The 17,871-nt window shown below is 40.7% G+C and overlaps 2 protein-coding genes across 4 annotated transcripts; one reads left to right on the top strand and one right to left on the bottom strand.

Annotated features, from left to right (window-relative positions):
• The first annotated feature begins 115 nt into the window (after window positions 1-115).
• Window positions 116-10,705, top strand: LOC100120456 (dnaJ homolog subfamily C member 5). Of its 3 annotated transcripts, XM_031931001.2 has the most exons (8): window positions 116-613; window positions 1,250-1,388; window positions 1,459-1,611; window positions 1,689-1,820; window positions 4,318-4,368; window positions 4,901-4,978; window positions 5,348-5,537; window positions 7,408-10,486. In XM_031931001.2, exons 1-8 carry the CDS (start codon window positions 594-596, stop codon window positions 7,467-7,469), a joined length of 825 nt encoding a protein of 274 aa, XP_031786861.1. In that variant the 5' UTR covers window positions 116-593; the 3' UTR covers window positions 7,470-10,486. The 3 variants fall into 3 exon arrangements, with proteins under 3 accessions (XP_031786861.1, XP_008206999.1, XP_001604097.2); XM_008208777.4 differs by lacking the exon at window positions 4,901-4,978; XM_001604047.6 differs by lacking the exons at window positions 4,318-4,368; window positions 4,901-4,978 and having other exon boundaries at window positions 7,408-10,705.
• Window positions 10,600-17,699, bottom strand: LOC100120483 (regulator of nonsense transcripts 1 homolog). The gene is made up of 9 exons (XM_003426529.5): window positions 17,211-17,699; window positions 15,774-16,051; window positions 15,530-15,685; window positions 14,856-15,449; window positions 13,931-14,794; window positions 13,413-13,834; window positions 12,638-13,198; window positions 12,301-12,561; window positions 10,600-12,225 (listed from the first exon to the last, which is right to left on the bottom strand). The coding sequence occupies exons 1-9, from the start codon at window positions 17,400-17,402 to the stop codon at window positions 12,170-12,172; spliced, it is 3,384 nt and encodes a 1,127-aa protein (XP_003426577.1). The 5' UTR covers window positions 17,403-17,699; the 3' UTR covers window positions 10,600-12,169.
• Between the last annotated feature and the right edge of the window lie 172 nt (window positions 17,700-17,871).

The following is a 17,871-nucleotide window of genomic DNA, read 5'->3' as shown; positions in this document are numbered from 1 at the left end:
TGTATATAAAAATTTTAACCTCGAGTCGCAATTCACTTCGAAAACTTTAGCAATCAGCTTCCATATATTGCGATCGAGTTTTCGAACATCACCTCTGCGGAGACTGCAGCAGTATAGTCCGGCGCGCAATCAATCACCCGCGACTCAAATTCGCGCGGGCATTGATTTTGATTTCCCCCTGTAAAGCAGCGCCGCTCGCGTTCCACTACGGGACTAAAATATTGAATGGGCCGCGTTTGGCGGTGGTCGTCGCCGAGCTGTGCAGTGTCCGCCTGCTGCGTGTGTAAAACTCATCGTGGCCCTCGTCTCCTCCGAGTCTCGAACGGCCCACGTACCTAGCATACACGAACAGTCTAGGTGCAGGTGCTCCCGAGAGAGACGCAGAGAGAGAGAGAGAGAGTACGTACAAGCGAAGCGCGCGACATGTCCGCGTAGACGACGAGCAACGTCGAGTGTTTAGTCCCCCCTGAAGTCGAAGACACAGCCCCAAGACGCAGTCCGCCGACCAACTGTCCCGGGGAGGAGCGAGAGCTACGACCAACCCCGCGACGGATCCTCGACAACAGCAGCAGCCACAAGAGTCTGGCGGCAGAATGGACAGGAGAAAATTGTCGTGAGTATCCGTGACCTTGACTGATGGCCTCCTCCGGTTTCCCAGCTCCCGCGAGGTTAGACATGCGAGGAGTTCGTCTCGCGAGACTCCGCCCGAGAGGATCGTTGAGCGCGCGCCCTTTCGCGGATATGCGGACTGACGCTCGTTTTTAGGCGGGACATTTTTGCCAGGCGGCGGCAGCTGCTGTCATCGTACGCATCGTCCATTTTCTGACGTGCAGCCACGGTATGCGTGGGTGCGCGAATTTTCCGATCGGACACCATGTGTTGACCCGCCGCGATTGCGATGAGTGTCACTCGAAGGAGGCGCAGGGGCCTCGAGTGGGGTGTTGTAATTTATGCCGGGAGAGATGAGTCAACGGACACTTGGGATTCGCTGCGTTATAAGAGCTGCAGTTTTCCCTCGTCGGAATGTCTGTCTGCTGATTGAATTATTGGTTTTGATTTAATTGCCACTATATAGCTTGGGGAGAGGTAGTCCGTCAGGGGAACTTGCGCTTTCGCAGAGCCGATTTTAGATAAAAATTCGTTGTCGCTTTCTTATCTACACAACTGACTCACTGATCGCTTGTACATGAAAAAATCTTGTATCCATGAATATTTGCAAGCAAATTACAAAGTTGCGTATTTTCCACAGAACCTCCGGGGATTCCCTCTATGCCATCTTAGAGATTCCAAAAACTGCCACTCCTGATGACATCAAGAAAACTTATAGAAAACTTGCTCTCAAGTATCATCCGGACAAGAATCCCAATAATCCAGAAGCAGCTGAGAAGGTACATTTTAAATGCTGGTGCAGGATTTCTTTTGTAACTAGATTGGATCTGACGCGTCTTGTCTTTTCAGTTCAAGGAAATCAATAGGGCAAGAATAATATTGACAGATTTGACTAAGCGTAATATATACGATAACTATGGCTCTCTTGGGCTCTATGTTGCGGAACAGTTTGGAGAGGAGAATGTCAATGCATACTTTGTCATTACTTCCAAATGGACAAAGGTATGGAATAAGGACTTCTAAAAACTCTTAACCTCAACTTTATGCACAGGTGTAACATGTTACTTTTTAAATTCTAGATGTTCTTCTTATTCTGTGGTATCATCACTGGATGCTACTGTTGCTGCTGTTTCTGCTGCTGCTGCAACTTCTGCTGTGGCAAATGTAAACCAACACCTCCAGAAGATAGTGGGGCATATCACAATCTACAGGTTTGCACACACTTTATTATAAAATTATACTCGAAATTTAATACTTGACTATTTTTTAACAGCTTCGTCAATGACGTGGTTTTTTTTTATTTTACAAAACGGATTTTATTTTTTACTAATTTATGAGCTTGTTTTATTTGGTAGCTGATGGCACAGTGTATTTGACTTTTTTTAATTTTGCACTACAAATACTTATTATTTCGTAGAGCAGCCCTTTTTGTATTCGTTGGACTTGAAATAGATGAAATAAATTTAAGGCAATAGATACTGAGCTCATGAATCACAAACACCAGTGCAATATGATGATCATAGCTTAGCGGTATCTATTCTTTAGACTTATTCTGCATACAAGCTATGTTGTATCCTTTGCTAGGTTGATCGATGCAGAATTTTTTCTTCAAACAAGACCTGACACATAATCTACTGCTCGTATAGGAAGACTTACGTATGCACGTGATGCCATGTTTTCTTAGTGTCATGTTGCTTCTTTCTTGTGTAAATTGAATTCACAGGAAAAAATTATCGATTGTAAGTCGATAATGGCGAAAATCCGTATGTATACCATAAATAATGCTTTTGACGATCGTTTTTGCTGGCTGTGCATGCTGTTCGATTCTTTTCAGAGGCGTATATTCAAATCGTGCCGGAATAGCAATAGCAACAATTTTAAACATAAATATAGTATCATCCTTTGTCATCGAAACTGTAGCATCAATAAATGCTTGAAAGTAGGCATGCAAAGCTCCAAAAAATGATTCAGTTTTGATTGAACTTTTTTGACAAATCCACATCACAACACAGATTCTCACGTTCACCCTTTAATCGAAAATACCGACTTGCATGCCTTGACTGACACTTGTTTCTACTACTTCTTGTATCTGGAGATGCAGCCTTCATGTCTTGCAGATGTAAGGCACTAAAAAATCTGTGCAAGCTTATATTTCACAGCAAGCCCAACAAAGTGAAGTTGCAGTTTTATTTATTTTTTTTCACTAAAAACTTGTAACAGCAAGTCTTTTCAAGGCCAAAAAGTCTAATTCAGTCCATGCTCAGGTAGTCCTTCAAAATCTTTCGGACTCGGTGAGTACTCCGCTGGGCGCTGTTCTTCGATCACCGTCACCTGTGCAGTATTTTGAAGACAAAAGCCATTGCATGATTGTGTTATCCGTCAAACATGTGTATTGCCAGTCTTCATTTTGTTACATCTCGTTAGCAATCATTTAAATCGTCAATGTATTAAGTTCTTATCATTCATGTTTATCATTTCGTTTGAATTATTATTTTTCGCCACATTATTGTCATTTTTTTAACTAACATGTATTTCAGCCATTTAGCCAACATGAACTACTAATGTATATTTTTCTGTTCTCTTTTTTTTCTAAAATCCTAATTATTCAGCAGTCTGCTGGCTGTTAAGCGGCGCAAAGCAGCACGGTATATATAGAGTCACGAATCATATCGATCGTTTTTTCTCTTTTTTGTACGTCCTTCATACTCTACATGTCGTTTCGTGTCACACCATTAAACATATATTTTCATACGTCACGCTAGCCCATTTCGATGTTTTTTCTCCAAGCGGACTTAAAATTTCGCCGCTAATTAAAAAAAAATCGCTCGTGTCGAAAACGTACGAGCAATCGCGTTAATGTTTAGTGTCGACTAACGCTGTACTAACTGTTGTACACCCGTGGCCACGTCACAACAATAACAAAATTACACACGAAACTTCCATCAGCGTCGGAAGCTGAGTTAAGCGTCAGTCTTTATTGTGCGTGCTCCAGATCAATTTTATCAACAATTTGCGATTCGCTTCGTGCCTCAGCGACCAAACATTTGCGAGTGTCGTCGCCTTATCACGTAGGAATGTTCGATTTGAGCTTTTTTCCTCTTTTTCAACAACCGTCGGACTTTCCTGCCTAATACAAGCGACGTCTAGTTTCAGTAATGTAGATAAGAGCATTTATCAATGAATCTTGGCAATTAATCGATAGATTCATCTAGATGGTTAATCCTGAAGAGAGTTGATTATCGTATACATGCGTAGAAAGTCGTAAATTACAAAGAATTTTACGTTCGACGATTGACGGATTTTAACGGTCTGGATGAAGGTATAGTGTCGAGTGAAATTGACATTTTTTATATCACCTCCGATGTAATTTATTATTCTGGCAATGCATTCTTGGCACTGAGTCATCGAGTCTTTATCAAGCATTATCACCGAGGCACCGAGATATTTAATCACACGCAATCATCGTTATTATTATTATTATTTCGATTCACAATATTGTATTGCGAATTTGATTTCACTCATTTATTACATCACTGAACGAAAAGAAAATCAGAGAATACATCCAGCACTAGAGAACAATAAATAGAGAGAAAATAAAAGGAAATAATGCACGCGGGAACATCTTCATTGCCAAGCATGCCGCGCCCGAGACATCTGATGAAATGCATATAGACTAGCAGTTTTGTTTATGTTGTTGTTGTATTATAGCGGGACCGGAATAATCCAGAGGGCGACGTAATATCAAGTCAACCGCAAAGTGTTCGTAAGTTTTTATAATATGCATCCCGTTTGCGCTTCTATTAATTTATACATCACTTGCACGCATACCTATATCCTCTCCTTTTATTGTGTATCTCTTTCGACCCGACGTCCTTCTATCTCACGTATATTATTTCACGCTTTCCTTATGTAAGATATAACTCTATGCTTGTTTGAAGGAAAATATCTTCCAGTCTGACGAGTAAAATCTTGTTCTCTCTATGCACTTCAACTTATTTTTTATATAACCGACAATTTATTAAGAAAAAACGCAAACTTTATAGAAAATCAATTAAGCGCAAAGTACCGAGCTTAGGTAAGTTTCAGTATCGATTGCCGTCCACCGTTCTCTTACTCCCTACTCTCTCTCTCTCTCTCTCTCTCTCTCTCTCTCTCTCTCTCTCTCTCTCTCTTTCCCCCGTCCCTTCCAAGGTAAACAAAGAATCCGAAAACGCTTGGCCTCTATACTAACATCCCCTTTCGACGATGGTGACTTTGTGGACTAGTGACACTCTAACATGTATAATTTCAGTGTGGAAATCAGCGCATGCTTACGTGGGCGGCTCATAGCCCTAAATATGACGCGTCGTCGAGCCGATCGCTAGCGCACGTAAGAACGCGAACTTTCGCTCTGGCTATATCTCTCTCTTTTCTTAAAACTCGCACGTTTTCTTTTCCGCGTGACGCATTAGAACACCTTTCTCTCTGTCCACCTGTGTATACCAATCTATCCTCATCGTACCAGTCTGTGTGTGTGTGAACTGTATACGTAAACATTGCCTCGAATATACTCCGAGGATCAGCAGCCAAGTCGGTCTTTAAACTATGTAAATCTGTATGCCATCTAACAACAGCAATCGTCTCGTCCGCAAATCACAACTATACGACTACTATATTTACGAAAAATTTACAAAAGATCGAGCTATCTTGACCGAGACTAAATCGATGTTTGATTTTAATTGTTTGTGTATAATAACAGGAGGAGGAGGGGGACCTGGAGAGTGACCTGGAGCCAGCGGTGACGTCCCAGCCGCAGAGCGGCGCATCCCAGCCGTCGAGCCAGCCGCTGACATTCGCGATGCCGGCCCCACCGATGGCCCAGCCCCAGCCCCAGGCTGACGAGAACACGACCCTCAACAGCGGCCGAGAACGCGTCGTCTACACCCCTGGTATTTCTAGCTCTTGAGCTGCCTGTATGCTCATCGTGCTTTTGCCTCCACACAAAAAAAGAGTGCGACGCGCCATCGTTGTTGTTTGCTGTTGAGACTAGGATATTAGGTCTAGTTCATAACAAGGTGGAGAGAAAGGCTGGAGGATCCGGTAGAATTTTCTTTTTTAAAAATACGAAGAAATATTGGAAAAAAATTTGCAAGCTCTGCTTTTTCAAATCTCTCCAGCGCTTCTCTTCATCCCAAGATGGTTAGTCTCCATTTGACGACGCGGTAGTCAGTCTGCATACTTGTACATCATTATGTTTCTCTTTTTGTTTTTTTAAATAACTATCCAAAAAAGACACCGTAGCACGCATGTAAATCTTGATTGTCCGCATGCTAATTATACCATATACTATCAGCACACATTCTTTCGTATACGATTGTGTATACCTTGCATACCAAAATCGACGTGGCGTAAATATACACGACCAAGTGAACAATGTATTCCGGGGCTAAATTTAGCGTGACAAGACTGCAGAGGGGAAGGGATAGAGGAACCAAACGTGCGGTAATTGAACGAATCAGAAAGAGCGAAACGTGCCTAAAGCCCATCCGAAGCTCCATTGAGACGAGCTTATCGGATTTTCTCCACTCCGGTGTGCCTATACCGAGAGCTACTAAGGCTTTCTTTTCGTATGCCGCGCATACCAGCGTATATACAGGAATGACGTTTTAAAACTTTTCTTTATTTTTTTTTTTTTTTTTTTGTAATTAATTTAACGATGCTACTTATCATACCTGCAATTACCGTGAGAATCCCAACAAGCGACACGTAACTTTGAGGTATAGATTAATTAATTAATTTATTGAGTTCGATGATGCACCGACAAATCTATGTATTACCGTGGACTTGACCCGCATGTTTTCCATTAAGGCGACGGAAGCTTTCGTCGACCTCCTTATTGCCCATAGTTTTATAAGCTTCTATATTTTTTCAATATCTCGTTGATATCGGGTGTGTCTATTCAGGATGTTGTTCCGAAGAGAATAATAGTCTTTCGGCGGTATTACCCGAGATGACTTGTGTGTATACTACTTTAGATTGACGAGACCTTGCGAAGAGTATTTTTCATTCTTTTATTGTGATTACTGTGAGCATAAATGAGTCAGTGAGCATAGTTACTAGATCAAATCACCAACGAATGATGGCATACATATACTTAGTCAGTAATTGTATGGAATTCGTGATTATCAAGAGTAATCGGATTTGCCGTATTTTTGTGAGGTACACATTCATATATTAGACGTTCCGGCAAGACTTTTGAGCAAATTTGTTTTCCACTGTGAGTCTTATTGTATACTTAATGTTAGTCTATTCCTAGGTACGGTAGTATTTTTATAAAAACGCGTTGAGAAAATCAGTTAATAAAAAAAAGAAGTTTATTATGTTGCCGTCAACATAAAAATACGGCTTTTTAGAAACGCTTGATGTTGAAACTTTCGTATACATAGATACACTGCCCTCAGAACGTTTGGAATCATTGTTTTTTTTTTTTTTTTTTTTTTGTAAGGCGTTCGACATTTTAATTTAATAATTCAATCAATTTTGTTACCCGTCATACTTTTAATTGTTCATACATATTTTGCATCATGTAAATTATTGCTTGCTCAAATTAAACAAAATGATTTGCACCTCTATACTTTTCGTTGTTTTATTTATTTCGACCGTTTATCATTACAAACCTTTATTTTTGCGTGAGTTGTGTATTTTGCCGTTTTTTGAATGTACATACATGTATATGCGTAAATAGTACAAGCATGTTTCAAAGCTGCGTGAAAAAGAAATCGATGTCAACTAAAGCGGCCTTTAATTCACAACGTGTAGCGTCAACAAATCCGTTCGTGAATCCCGACATGAGCGGCGGCGCTGGACTGAACAAGTGGTAGTCGCCGAGCTAGATACCAAAATCCAACTATAAGGGAACCTGGGAGATACAACGCCGCGTGTCGTTGGACGCCGTCGAACATTCGTCCACGTAACTGCTAGATTATGGAATGCAACTATACTGTTTCGAGGAGACGACGACGAAGTGCTATACGTAGACCGACCAAACATAACGTGAAGGGAATTATTACCTACAATAATAATATATAGATCGAAATACGTTTCTTCGATTCCCTATAGATAACGGATAGATTGTAACACCTTGGCATCGAACGCGATTTCCAACGTATGGATTCTTGTCTCTAGTAAATTTGCGACAGAAGCAGCAGATGAAATGCAATGACGACTCGTTTAGTTTGTTGACTAATAAATATAAAATATCTCAGGGTCTTGAAAATCTAAATGTTGAAATTGATGTCGATATAATTTTCGATCTAATTTGCTTTCGTGTTGATGTGTAGCTTTGATTTTGAATCTGCGTTTTGTGCTCAAAACCCATGTGTAACCGATGTTGCGTTAGAGGAAGGACAGTGTGGTGTTAACAAAAATGTTAAGAATTATCCCCTACTGACAATCGACGTGCAAAATCGAACCAAAATTCAATGATGACGATACCTATTCTATATATTATAACCAGAAAAAAATCGCAGATGTGAACAGCAGTAAAACAAGTAGAGAGGGAAAGAGCGACAGTAAATGCCTAAGGTGCCATTCTTAGATTAAACCACGGGAGAATGATACATCCAGACTCTTCTTGCAATTCCAGATAAAATAGCTATTCCTGGCAACATAAACGATGTACCGACTTGGCTACAACTATTTTTATTGGTCGTTGCTGGCAGCGTCGACCAAGTATGGAATAAACGATAAAGAAATAAGTACTTTATTAGGCATAATAGTGTATAATTCTGTTGATAATTTAATGTCGATGATGTATGCATACAAACAATATACATCTATATTATATTACACATATTCCATATTACAAATTCATATGAAAAAAACAAATTGAGACTAATTCCGACCTTAATGTATTGAGAGCCATTCATTTTTGCGTTTCGTTAAGATCCATGATGATCACTGTGTTCGTAATACATTTAAGAGGGTAGAACCCTCGTCTTTCCAATAAAACGTTTTTAACACGTACGCAAACGTATACACTGCTTGATTCAATAAAGAATGTTACAAAACTCTTTTGTACGTTTACACTAGTAAGCTTTTCTTTCTAAAAATTTACGATCGTGATTCTGAGATGTTTTTTTTTTTTGAAACTCGAATACCTTTAATAAAATATATACTTGAAATATTGCGATCGAGTGCTCAATACAGTGCTGTGTCATCGTAAAATACTGCATTCGAGTGAAAACATAATAGGAAACAAAACGTTCATTACTTGTAATAATAATAATAATAATGATAATAATACTAAAACGTTTTTATATAACTGTACAATTTTCACAGTAGCGTGTTTGCTTTGTTAAACTGTTGTATTAGTCAACAAAAAATCAACTGTATTAGACAAGTCTATATCGTTCAGTCAATAGCTAGAATAAAAGAATCCGAAAGCTTGCACCTGTTTAATTTAAAATTTAAAATATACCCAGCTACTTGAAATCCACCGAAACTCTGTACATGCTATCTTAAAAATGTACATAACGATAAAACGCTTGTTAAGAATCGACTGCGGCCTCCAAAGTGTTACGATTCAGCATTGCGTCAATAAGTCAACACTGCAATTCGATTCACTTCCCCGGAAAATCGGATATATATATATATATATATATATATGCACGTCGTTATCAGTCCGCATCGACAAGTGCCGTTTACGACGACAAGGAGTGGACACGAGCCGTCTTGATTTATCTCATGGTTATACCTGGTCGAGTCTTCTAAATTGAATGTATGATTATTACGAATCATTGTTATATACATGTTTTGTCTGTTGTGTTTTTTGGAGTGTGCAGTAGCCGTATTGTGCCTCCAGTAAAGACGATTACTGATCAAGAAGCAGATATGGACACACTCCGATAATCTCTTGGTGAACGCATTTTTAGCTGCAATGCATTTAATCACTTGTTGAAAGTCGCTTATATATATACCCAAAGGTTCATCTTCGAGTTTTTTATATTATAGTGACAAAAACAGTTATAGTAGTGAACTAACTTGGAAACTATGATAATCAATTCCTACATATATTTTTTCGTGCAAAACTAACTAGAAAAACGTACAGTGTATATGCGAATTGTCAAATTTTTCAGTAGTACGACTTCAATAATAAGTAGTGGATATATTTTTATTAAAATTTGTGATAACAGTTAGAGATACATAATTACTGCAGCAGATGAGAATCAAATAGCCGGCTATTGTAAAGGAAAATGGGTTTATCGATAAAAGACTACCTGGTTTTTGGTATAGTGTGAAGACAACCAGTATAAATGAAGAGACTTCACGTGTATCCATATTTGTATCGAAAATCGTTTGTCCACATTTTATTAATATTGTTACACCATACACAAAGTTCATTTTAATTGATTATATGATTTTATATAGGAAAATATTTGTAAATGAGATACATTTTGTTTGCTCCGTTGTTAAGTATATAGTCTGTCTATTTTGTGTTGACGATCTCTTGTATTTATCAAGACACAGAGTTAGTAAGAATAACGATGAAACTGCACAGCTATTGTTTTGTCAAAAATTGTATAACGCTACGAGTTCGAAAATTTCAAACTGTTTGATCTTTCTATATATATATATATATTTAAAAAAAGCTATTTTATTGCACGACCGTGTTCTAGATTCATGATTAGTAAAATGATCTAGAAACGAAAAAATATATTATATACAAATGCATTATATATAAAGATAATCCTCAGAAATCATGTAAGCATTGAAAACTCTTGATATAATTTGTGAAGCTACGAAAATCGAAAATTGTATTTATCATATTAATCGGTCAGTATGAAATTGGAAATGTAACAAAGAAACAGGCGTTGTAAATAAATTTAGATTAAATCTACCACCAGTTTTTATTTAATCACTTCTTCATTTGCAGAGTAGGTCGGAGGAGATGGTTCTTATGTGAAGATACATTGAAATTAAAGAAGATTAATTAGTTTTGAATTAAATTTATTGGTACCACAAGATCTTACAATAAATTTGTTTTCATATCTTTGTATAACTGTGCACATTTGGTCTTTAAAGAATAGACTGAATATAAACAAGCGTGAAAAAAAAATTGAAAATAAACAAATGTGAAATTTGGCATTGCAGATTGCTTGCGCATTTACTCGACATTTTTTAGTTATTGGTGTAAAAGACCAAATTAAAGCAAGAAAGATCTTATAATAATATGAAAATTTTCTTGAATGACCATTTCATTCTAATATAAATTTATCCAGATCGAGCTGGAAACCAGGATTAATATTTCTAGTTTATATATTCCTTACAAGATAAAAAGAAATAATAAAATTTTAATTACACAAAATACTTTATCATTTTAAAAAAATAATTATTTCTTTACTTGCCCAATAGAGTAATTTACGCGATTTTAAAACAATAGGGACAAAATTTTACAAAAGAATACGAGGCTTTTCTCATTTCTTGCAACTAATGTAAAAAATGTATATTATGTTTAATACGGTGGAATAATTCATGAATCTCTTAGTTATAATCTGATTTTAAGGCAAAGGAGAAATAAACGTTGTTTTATCTTGCTTAGAGATTCTCGTTATTTGTTAAAAGTTTACAACTTGGTTAGCGGTATTGCAATGTCGGAATTAGATATAATACAATAAAGACAACGAAAAATTTCCTCTTCTAAAAGAATCTTGAATATTCAAGTTGAATAATTTCCCGTCAAACATTCAAAAATGTTCCGCATGAAATTTGCATTTACTTAACATTTCCGTATATGCCTTCAAAGTAAAGCATACAATTTTTCAGCCCAAGTGTACGCAAATTATCGTTAGATTTTATTTTTACGTACCCAAGAAAATCGAGGATTTTTCGATTTCTCGCCGCTTTCCCACTGCGAGAAAAACGGCTTGGCACGTTAGCAATCAGTGTAGCGTCATTTTTAAATTATTACTCATTTATTTTTATAATATTCGTCATACGTTCGTTTTTTTAACCTTGTAAACTTCTCATAGTCGAAAACTTTTCGTTTGCAATCCCAGCGTCAACCGATTTTCTCCGCTATATGAAACGGCGATTTTTTTCTGGCCCTAAAACCCGATGTTTGCCTACCCTTTTAGCTTGCACGTGACAAACGCGGGCAGAGAGAGAATCCAGAAGGAAAACGCAGTACCCTCTTTAGATTGTTACATCCCTATTAGCTTGTCCCGTCATCAGATGACGTACGAGTCGTTATCATTCTCGAGCTCTTTCTCTCCCTTTTCATAGTTAATAAAAAAAGAGAAAGATTCAGCCGTCGGTGTTTTTTGTTTGATGTTGTTCTAGCGACCACGCCAAGAAACATTGTGCTGTTGTTCTAGTCTCTCGTCGGCGTGTTTGTGTCGAGTTTTTTGTATCTCCCTTTCGCATTGAGTTTTGGTTGTTTGTACCGTTTCGCGCAGTTACAGAGTGATTTGGTTTGGTTGTTGGTTTGGTTGTCGATGAAGAATTGATCGAACGAGCCTTCTCAGTCGCTCCCGCGACGCTGCTGCATGGCGAATGCATTGCTCTGCCGTACTAACTCGGCTCAGTATGGCTGGGAGAACTGGCCCCCGGCTTGTGATTGACCGGATTGATAAAAACCTATAATCATTTAAACCATATATAATTAATAAATATAACATGCGTTGTATATTTTTTTTAAATTAGATTGCGTACCGCTTCGGTCTCCCTGATAAGTTGAGTCCTGTGACAAAAGTCCATCCATCTGAGACTGGAACTCGCCAACGGCAAACGAGTCCTGCGACAACTCTGCTTGGGACAGTCCCGGCTGCGAAAGACTAAAACCAGGCTGTGACATGCCCTGAGTGGTGCCCTGTGTGAGCGGAAGACCCGGTTGACTATAGGGCTGTGTATTCTGCTCTGACTGACTGAGTTTACCCAGGCGTGCGCCTCCGCCGCCGCCAACTTTATTATTGCCTGTTTGAATAACGTTCGCATAATTTAGCACAATATGTTAATAGATAGAACTTTATCTAGTTTGAAAGCTACTCACCCTTCATGTTAACGCCACCACGTCGAACTCGCTGATTCTGCTGCCGAGCTTGTAACGCCTGTTGATGTTGATTGTAGAACCTCGGCGGCACATGCGCCATATTCATGAACATGCCCACAGGGACGGGTACATTGTTCATAGCAGCTTGTGCTCTCTCGGGACTGATGTAGCTAATAGTATCGTGGGTGCGACTGAAGATGTCAATCGGCACATTGCGCTGGTAGTACGGATTGTGCGTTTGCGTTCCGTTCACCTGAGCGCCTGATCTGTCGTAAACAGATCCAGGAATTATAGCTTCTCTTGCGTCGTACATCGACGTCGACATGAAGTGCGATCCCGGGTTGGCAGCGTTTACAAGTTTCTTTGGTTTGGCGAATTGAATCATCGATTCCTTGAGATTGTTCAGCGGACCTTCGACCAAGACTTTTTGCTCTTTGTAGAAACTTAATAAGTGGTTCCACAATGGCTGCTTGGACAGTACCTTAGGATTCCCTACTATGATAATTCCATACTTGGCTCTCGTTAGTGCGACGTTTAATCGTCTCGGATCGTTCAAGAAACCTGTAATGAAAAAAAAAACATTTTTTTTTAAATAACAATTAATACTTTTTACTCATTCAAACATTGGTTATTTTCTCTTGGCTCTCACTATAGTATAGATTCTCTTTAGCTCAACAAAAGTTACACTACAAAAGAGGTTACGCAAGAGCGTGTTATCTAAGCGTAAAAAATACGAGATCGTTCCACTGCATACTAGAAAGAGACGATTACTAACCAATGCCCTGATGCTCGTTGGATCTAACACACGACATAATGATGATATCCTTCTCTCTTCCCTGGAAGGCGTCAACACTGGCCACTTCGATTTCTTGATAAAGCTTGGAGTGCAGCGAACCCTGATACTGCATATATTGGACGAGATAGGCGCGCTGGCCTTCATAAGGTGTAATTACGCCGATCTGCTCAGGTTTGACACCGCATCGCAAGAAGCGAGTTGTGATTTTCTCGACATTAGAGGCCTCGGTACGGTTGAGGTAGGAGGTACCACTGCCTGCAATTTCTTCCTGACCCTGCGTCACGTAGAAGAACATGGGCTTATCTGGCGCAGGCCAAGGGAAGTCGATTTTCAGGAGCTTGCGCTCATCCGCACAGACGCCGTTCTGCAGCGAACCTTCGTAGAAGAAGTTGGATGGGAACCTGTTACAATATTTAAATTTCTTGTAAACTTGACCTTTTTTTAAAATAAGTTATAATATTATGTTGCACTAGTGATATAATTTAAATTTTACATACCTAGATAAATCAGGGTGCATACGATACTGGACCTCAAGCCTGAACGGCCTGATGCCGAGTACTACTAGACGCTCGAACAGCGACTGAGAAAGTCCGGCGCGCGCCGCTTTCTTGCACATGACAACAGGTCCGAGCTGGCAGTGATCGCCTACGAGGATGAGCTGCTTGGCACCTAGAACTACTGGCACCATACACTCTGGCTCCGTTGCCTGCATACTCTCGTCAATCAAGATTGAGTGGAATTTGAGTCGGTGCAGACGTGGATCGCCCGCTCCCACACATGTGCAGCAAATGACATCCGCTGCTTCTAGTAATTCCTTCTCGGCAGCTTTCTTCAAAAGTCTGTATCTCTTTTCATCAACACTTGACAGTTCTCCAGTCTCGTCCTTCAGCTGTTGAAGCTTCTGCAGCTCCGTGTTAGTCTCCATGTTCTTGATCTGATTGTGAAGCGCTAGGAAGCTAACAGGCGAGTCAATGGCCTCCCTGGACTTGGCACACAATCTCACGACCTTTAAATTGCTTTTATGAATTTTCTCCGTCAACTGATCAACAGCGGTGTTGGATGGTGCGCACACTAGGACAGGACCTCCGTTCTGCTTGACCAACTGGTAAACAATCGTGGCACTAGTGACAGTCTTGCCCGTACCCGGCGGACCCTGAATCAGTGACAGCGGTCGCTGAATCGCATGCTTTACCGCGTAGACTTGCGAGCGATTGAGATCCGGCAAGTTCGGCGCGCTAAAGTGTTTGGGCAAGTGGCAGCGGAAGAGGACCTCCTCGACTTCGTGACCCAAAAGTCGGTGGTAGATGTAGGCCGAGACGGATGTGTCATCCACTGCAAACTTGCGAAGCGCTAATTGCATCCTGTTAACGAATTTTTATATTAGCCCAAGTTTTATTTAGCAGCGGAAAATGCTGTACAAACCTGTCGAAGCTGGTACTTTTCCAGATGAAGTCCACCACGAAATTGCTCGTACATTCAGTTGGCGCGCCCGAGTTGTTTTTGAGCTCGATCCCTACTTCCTCACCATAGTTGTCTGGAATTTTAATAACGTGTCCGATGCCCGACCAAGGTTTGTGCAGTTCTCCAAGATATCTCAGTCTCAACTCGTCTCCGTGCATCAGCTTCATATCTCCGTCAGTTTTAGCTAGCATAAAGTACGCAATGGTCTTCTTGTTCAGACCCACGTCCCATCGAACCTCGATATTCTCTTGGGTCTGTGATTCTTTCAATCTCTTGTCGTAATCTGCTTCCAGTTTGACCAGTGGCCCAAAGATGTTCTGGTATTGATAACCATCTTCATAGCGCAACAAGACTTGTTGGGGTTCTTCATCAACGCCGGGTTTTTCCAAGTCTTGAAAAGTGGCGTCGACGTTATCGCGCCACAGTTCTTCCAGTTTGTTTATTTGTTGTGCCGAGATCTGGCGAGCGCGCAGCTGTTCTTGCTCTGAAGGGATCTTTACAAGCCACGACAGAAAACTGCGATCCTCTATCAGAGGTTTCCACTGCTCCTGATCCCTGTTCACATCAGATTCAGTAATTAGTGCAAAAAATATTTTAAATTGAGAAATTTCATCTAGAGGAAAAATGATATTTACCAATTCATATCTTTCAGCGAGCTTTGTGCAGCACATGGTTGACGACATAAAAGTACAACAACAGAATCAGCTTTTGCTGGTATAAAACCAAGTACAAAGACATTTCTCACTGCACACGAGTAACATTCTAATATGGTTTCACCCAGTGGTCCATCCCTGTACAAGAACAAATTTTATTGCTTAAAATAGTTCATAAGTTTTATAAAAATAGCTATTACTGTGCTATCTCAATGATTTTGCATACCTGTGCAAAGTTACTTCCTTGTGCTTGGCACGAACTAGGTGATTGATGATGTGAGATCCAGATGTGTTGCCTCTGCCATTACAAAACCACTTGCGGCAGACATTGCACATAACAACACAGGATGCTTCATGAATACCACAATATTTACAAGCATGATCAGGTAAATCGCGATTATAGTAAGCTTCCTCTTCTTCCTCTTCAAACTGTAGTTCGGCTAAACTTTGAGCTGCTCCAGAGATCTTGAGGTCTAGTGCTGATGTCCCAACCGTGCCATTAATCTAGAAATTTACAAAAATTTTAATGGCTGTCATTTGGAATTTTCACTCGTATACAGTCTAAGCCTTTAAATTTTCTGCAATCACGCAATGCTCAAGAATTTCATTGCACAGTAGCAATAAAAACAATACAACAGTCTTATCAGAAGTTCTAAAAATGTTATTGCCTTAAGAGAAAATTACATTTTTCGTGCGTCATAAAAATTATCACTGAACAGTGAAAAATAAACTGTCAAAACATATCAAGCTTTACAATGACAAAAAAGTGTTTCTCTCAAAATTGAATAAGTCCACATAAAATTTCAGCAATTGGCAATGTTTAATCCGCAACAAGGTCACTCTGACATGCGTCAAATGACTTTTCCTTACTAATGAATTAATATGCTATCTAATCATTTTGTGATTCTTTTTGAACAAGTCGATAAATCTGTTCCCATTCACTACATTTAAAGCAAAATTTTCATTTGAGAATTTCCAATTTATCAAGATATCTTATTATCTTATTCAAATGGACCCCCCATTCATTTGTGTATGTACTATCAGTTACATAAAGCAGGTTTCAGCAATCTTGCTGGTCATCAGATCACCACAACAGTCTTGCGACAGATTCCTTTCTCTCTACATTGTAGAGCTGCTCCAAAATTCCAGCTGATGCTACATCCTATCCAAACTCCAAGTCATGTTCAAGCACTCTCACACGAGAAGCCAGCCTACGCTGTCTTATACGCAGACCTGTAAACCAATGCTTCCTTTCCCAGTCAAGCTAAACATCTCATCTATAGGCTATACCCGAGAAGATCCGCTAAAGAAACGATCATCAGCTAACCGTGTCCGCGAGGCATGTAGAAGCGAGAAAACTTGTATCTCTCGGAAAAACTCGTTCGCGGCGTTGAGGTTAGAACGATGAGGGGGACCGCATGGTTGCGCCTCTCGCGCAGAGACTTTCCTCATCGAGCACACGGGGAAAAGCTCGCCGACCCCATGCTACGGTTTCAAGGTCAGTCGCGCGCGCGCTTTACGGCGCCCATGCCACCCCCCGTGCACGCGAACCCAACCTCTATCTCTCCCTCTTGGCCTGCCTCGAACGTAAGCTAGGTAGACGACGACCGCACGGAGACAGATTTCGAGGAAGACGAGGACGAGGCAAAGGGCTATAGCTAACCTGAACGGGCTGCGTCTGCTGGCTAGCTTGCGCGGCATCGTGCTGCGAAGCCTGGGTCTGACTGGGCGAGGGTAGGGTAAAGTCGGTGAAGTCGAACTCGGAACCCTGGGTGTCGGCGCCGATGAGGTCTGCCTCCTCGGTGTCCAGGAAGGTGAGCGTCTGGCTGCTCGGCCCGTATGCGTCGACGCTCATCTCTTCTCTCGGGATGATCCGCGATCTCTCGTCTCCTCCGCTGCTTCACTGCTTACTGACTGCTCTCTATCTCTCCTCTTCTTTTCCTACTTTACTATACTTATACCGCACACGACTCGTTCCGATCTCAGCTCGTCGTCGTCGTCGTCGTCGTCGTCGCGGGGAATCGTAGGTGCCCACTGATACGCTAACACTCACGCATACAGACTCGAAACGAACGCGCGAGCGAGTGAGAGAGAGAGAGAGAGAGGGATTCGGCCGCCTCTGTGCGCGCGCGCTCGTCGTCGCGAGGAGAGAACGTCGTCCGCGGATCGTCGTCGTCGTCGTTGTTTTTTCGCTCCCGCGAGCGCTGGCGCGCGCGCTATCACCGAAGCGAGAGTTACACGTATATATGTATGTATATGTATATATATGTGTATGCGCGAGAGAAGGACGGGACGATGCGTGCGCCGCGAGTACACTGGTTTGT

Source organism: Nasonia vitripennis, chromosome 5, assembly GCF_009193385.2.
Source record: "Nasonia vitripennis strain AsymCx chromosome 5, Nvit_psr_1.1, whole genome shotgun sequence".
In the NCBI taxonomy this organism is placed as follows: Eukaryota; Metazoa; Arthropoda; class Insecta; order Hymenoptera; family Pteromalidae; genus Nasonia; species Nasonia vitripennis.
This window is presented reverse-complemented; position numbering and strand designations above follow the sequence as displayed.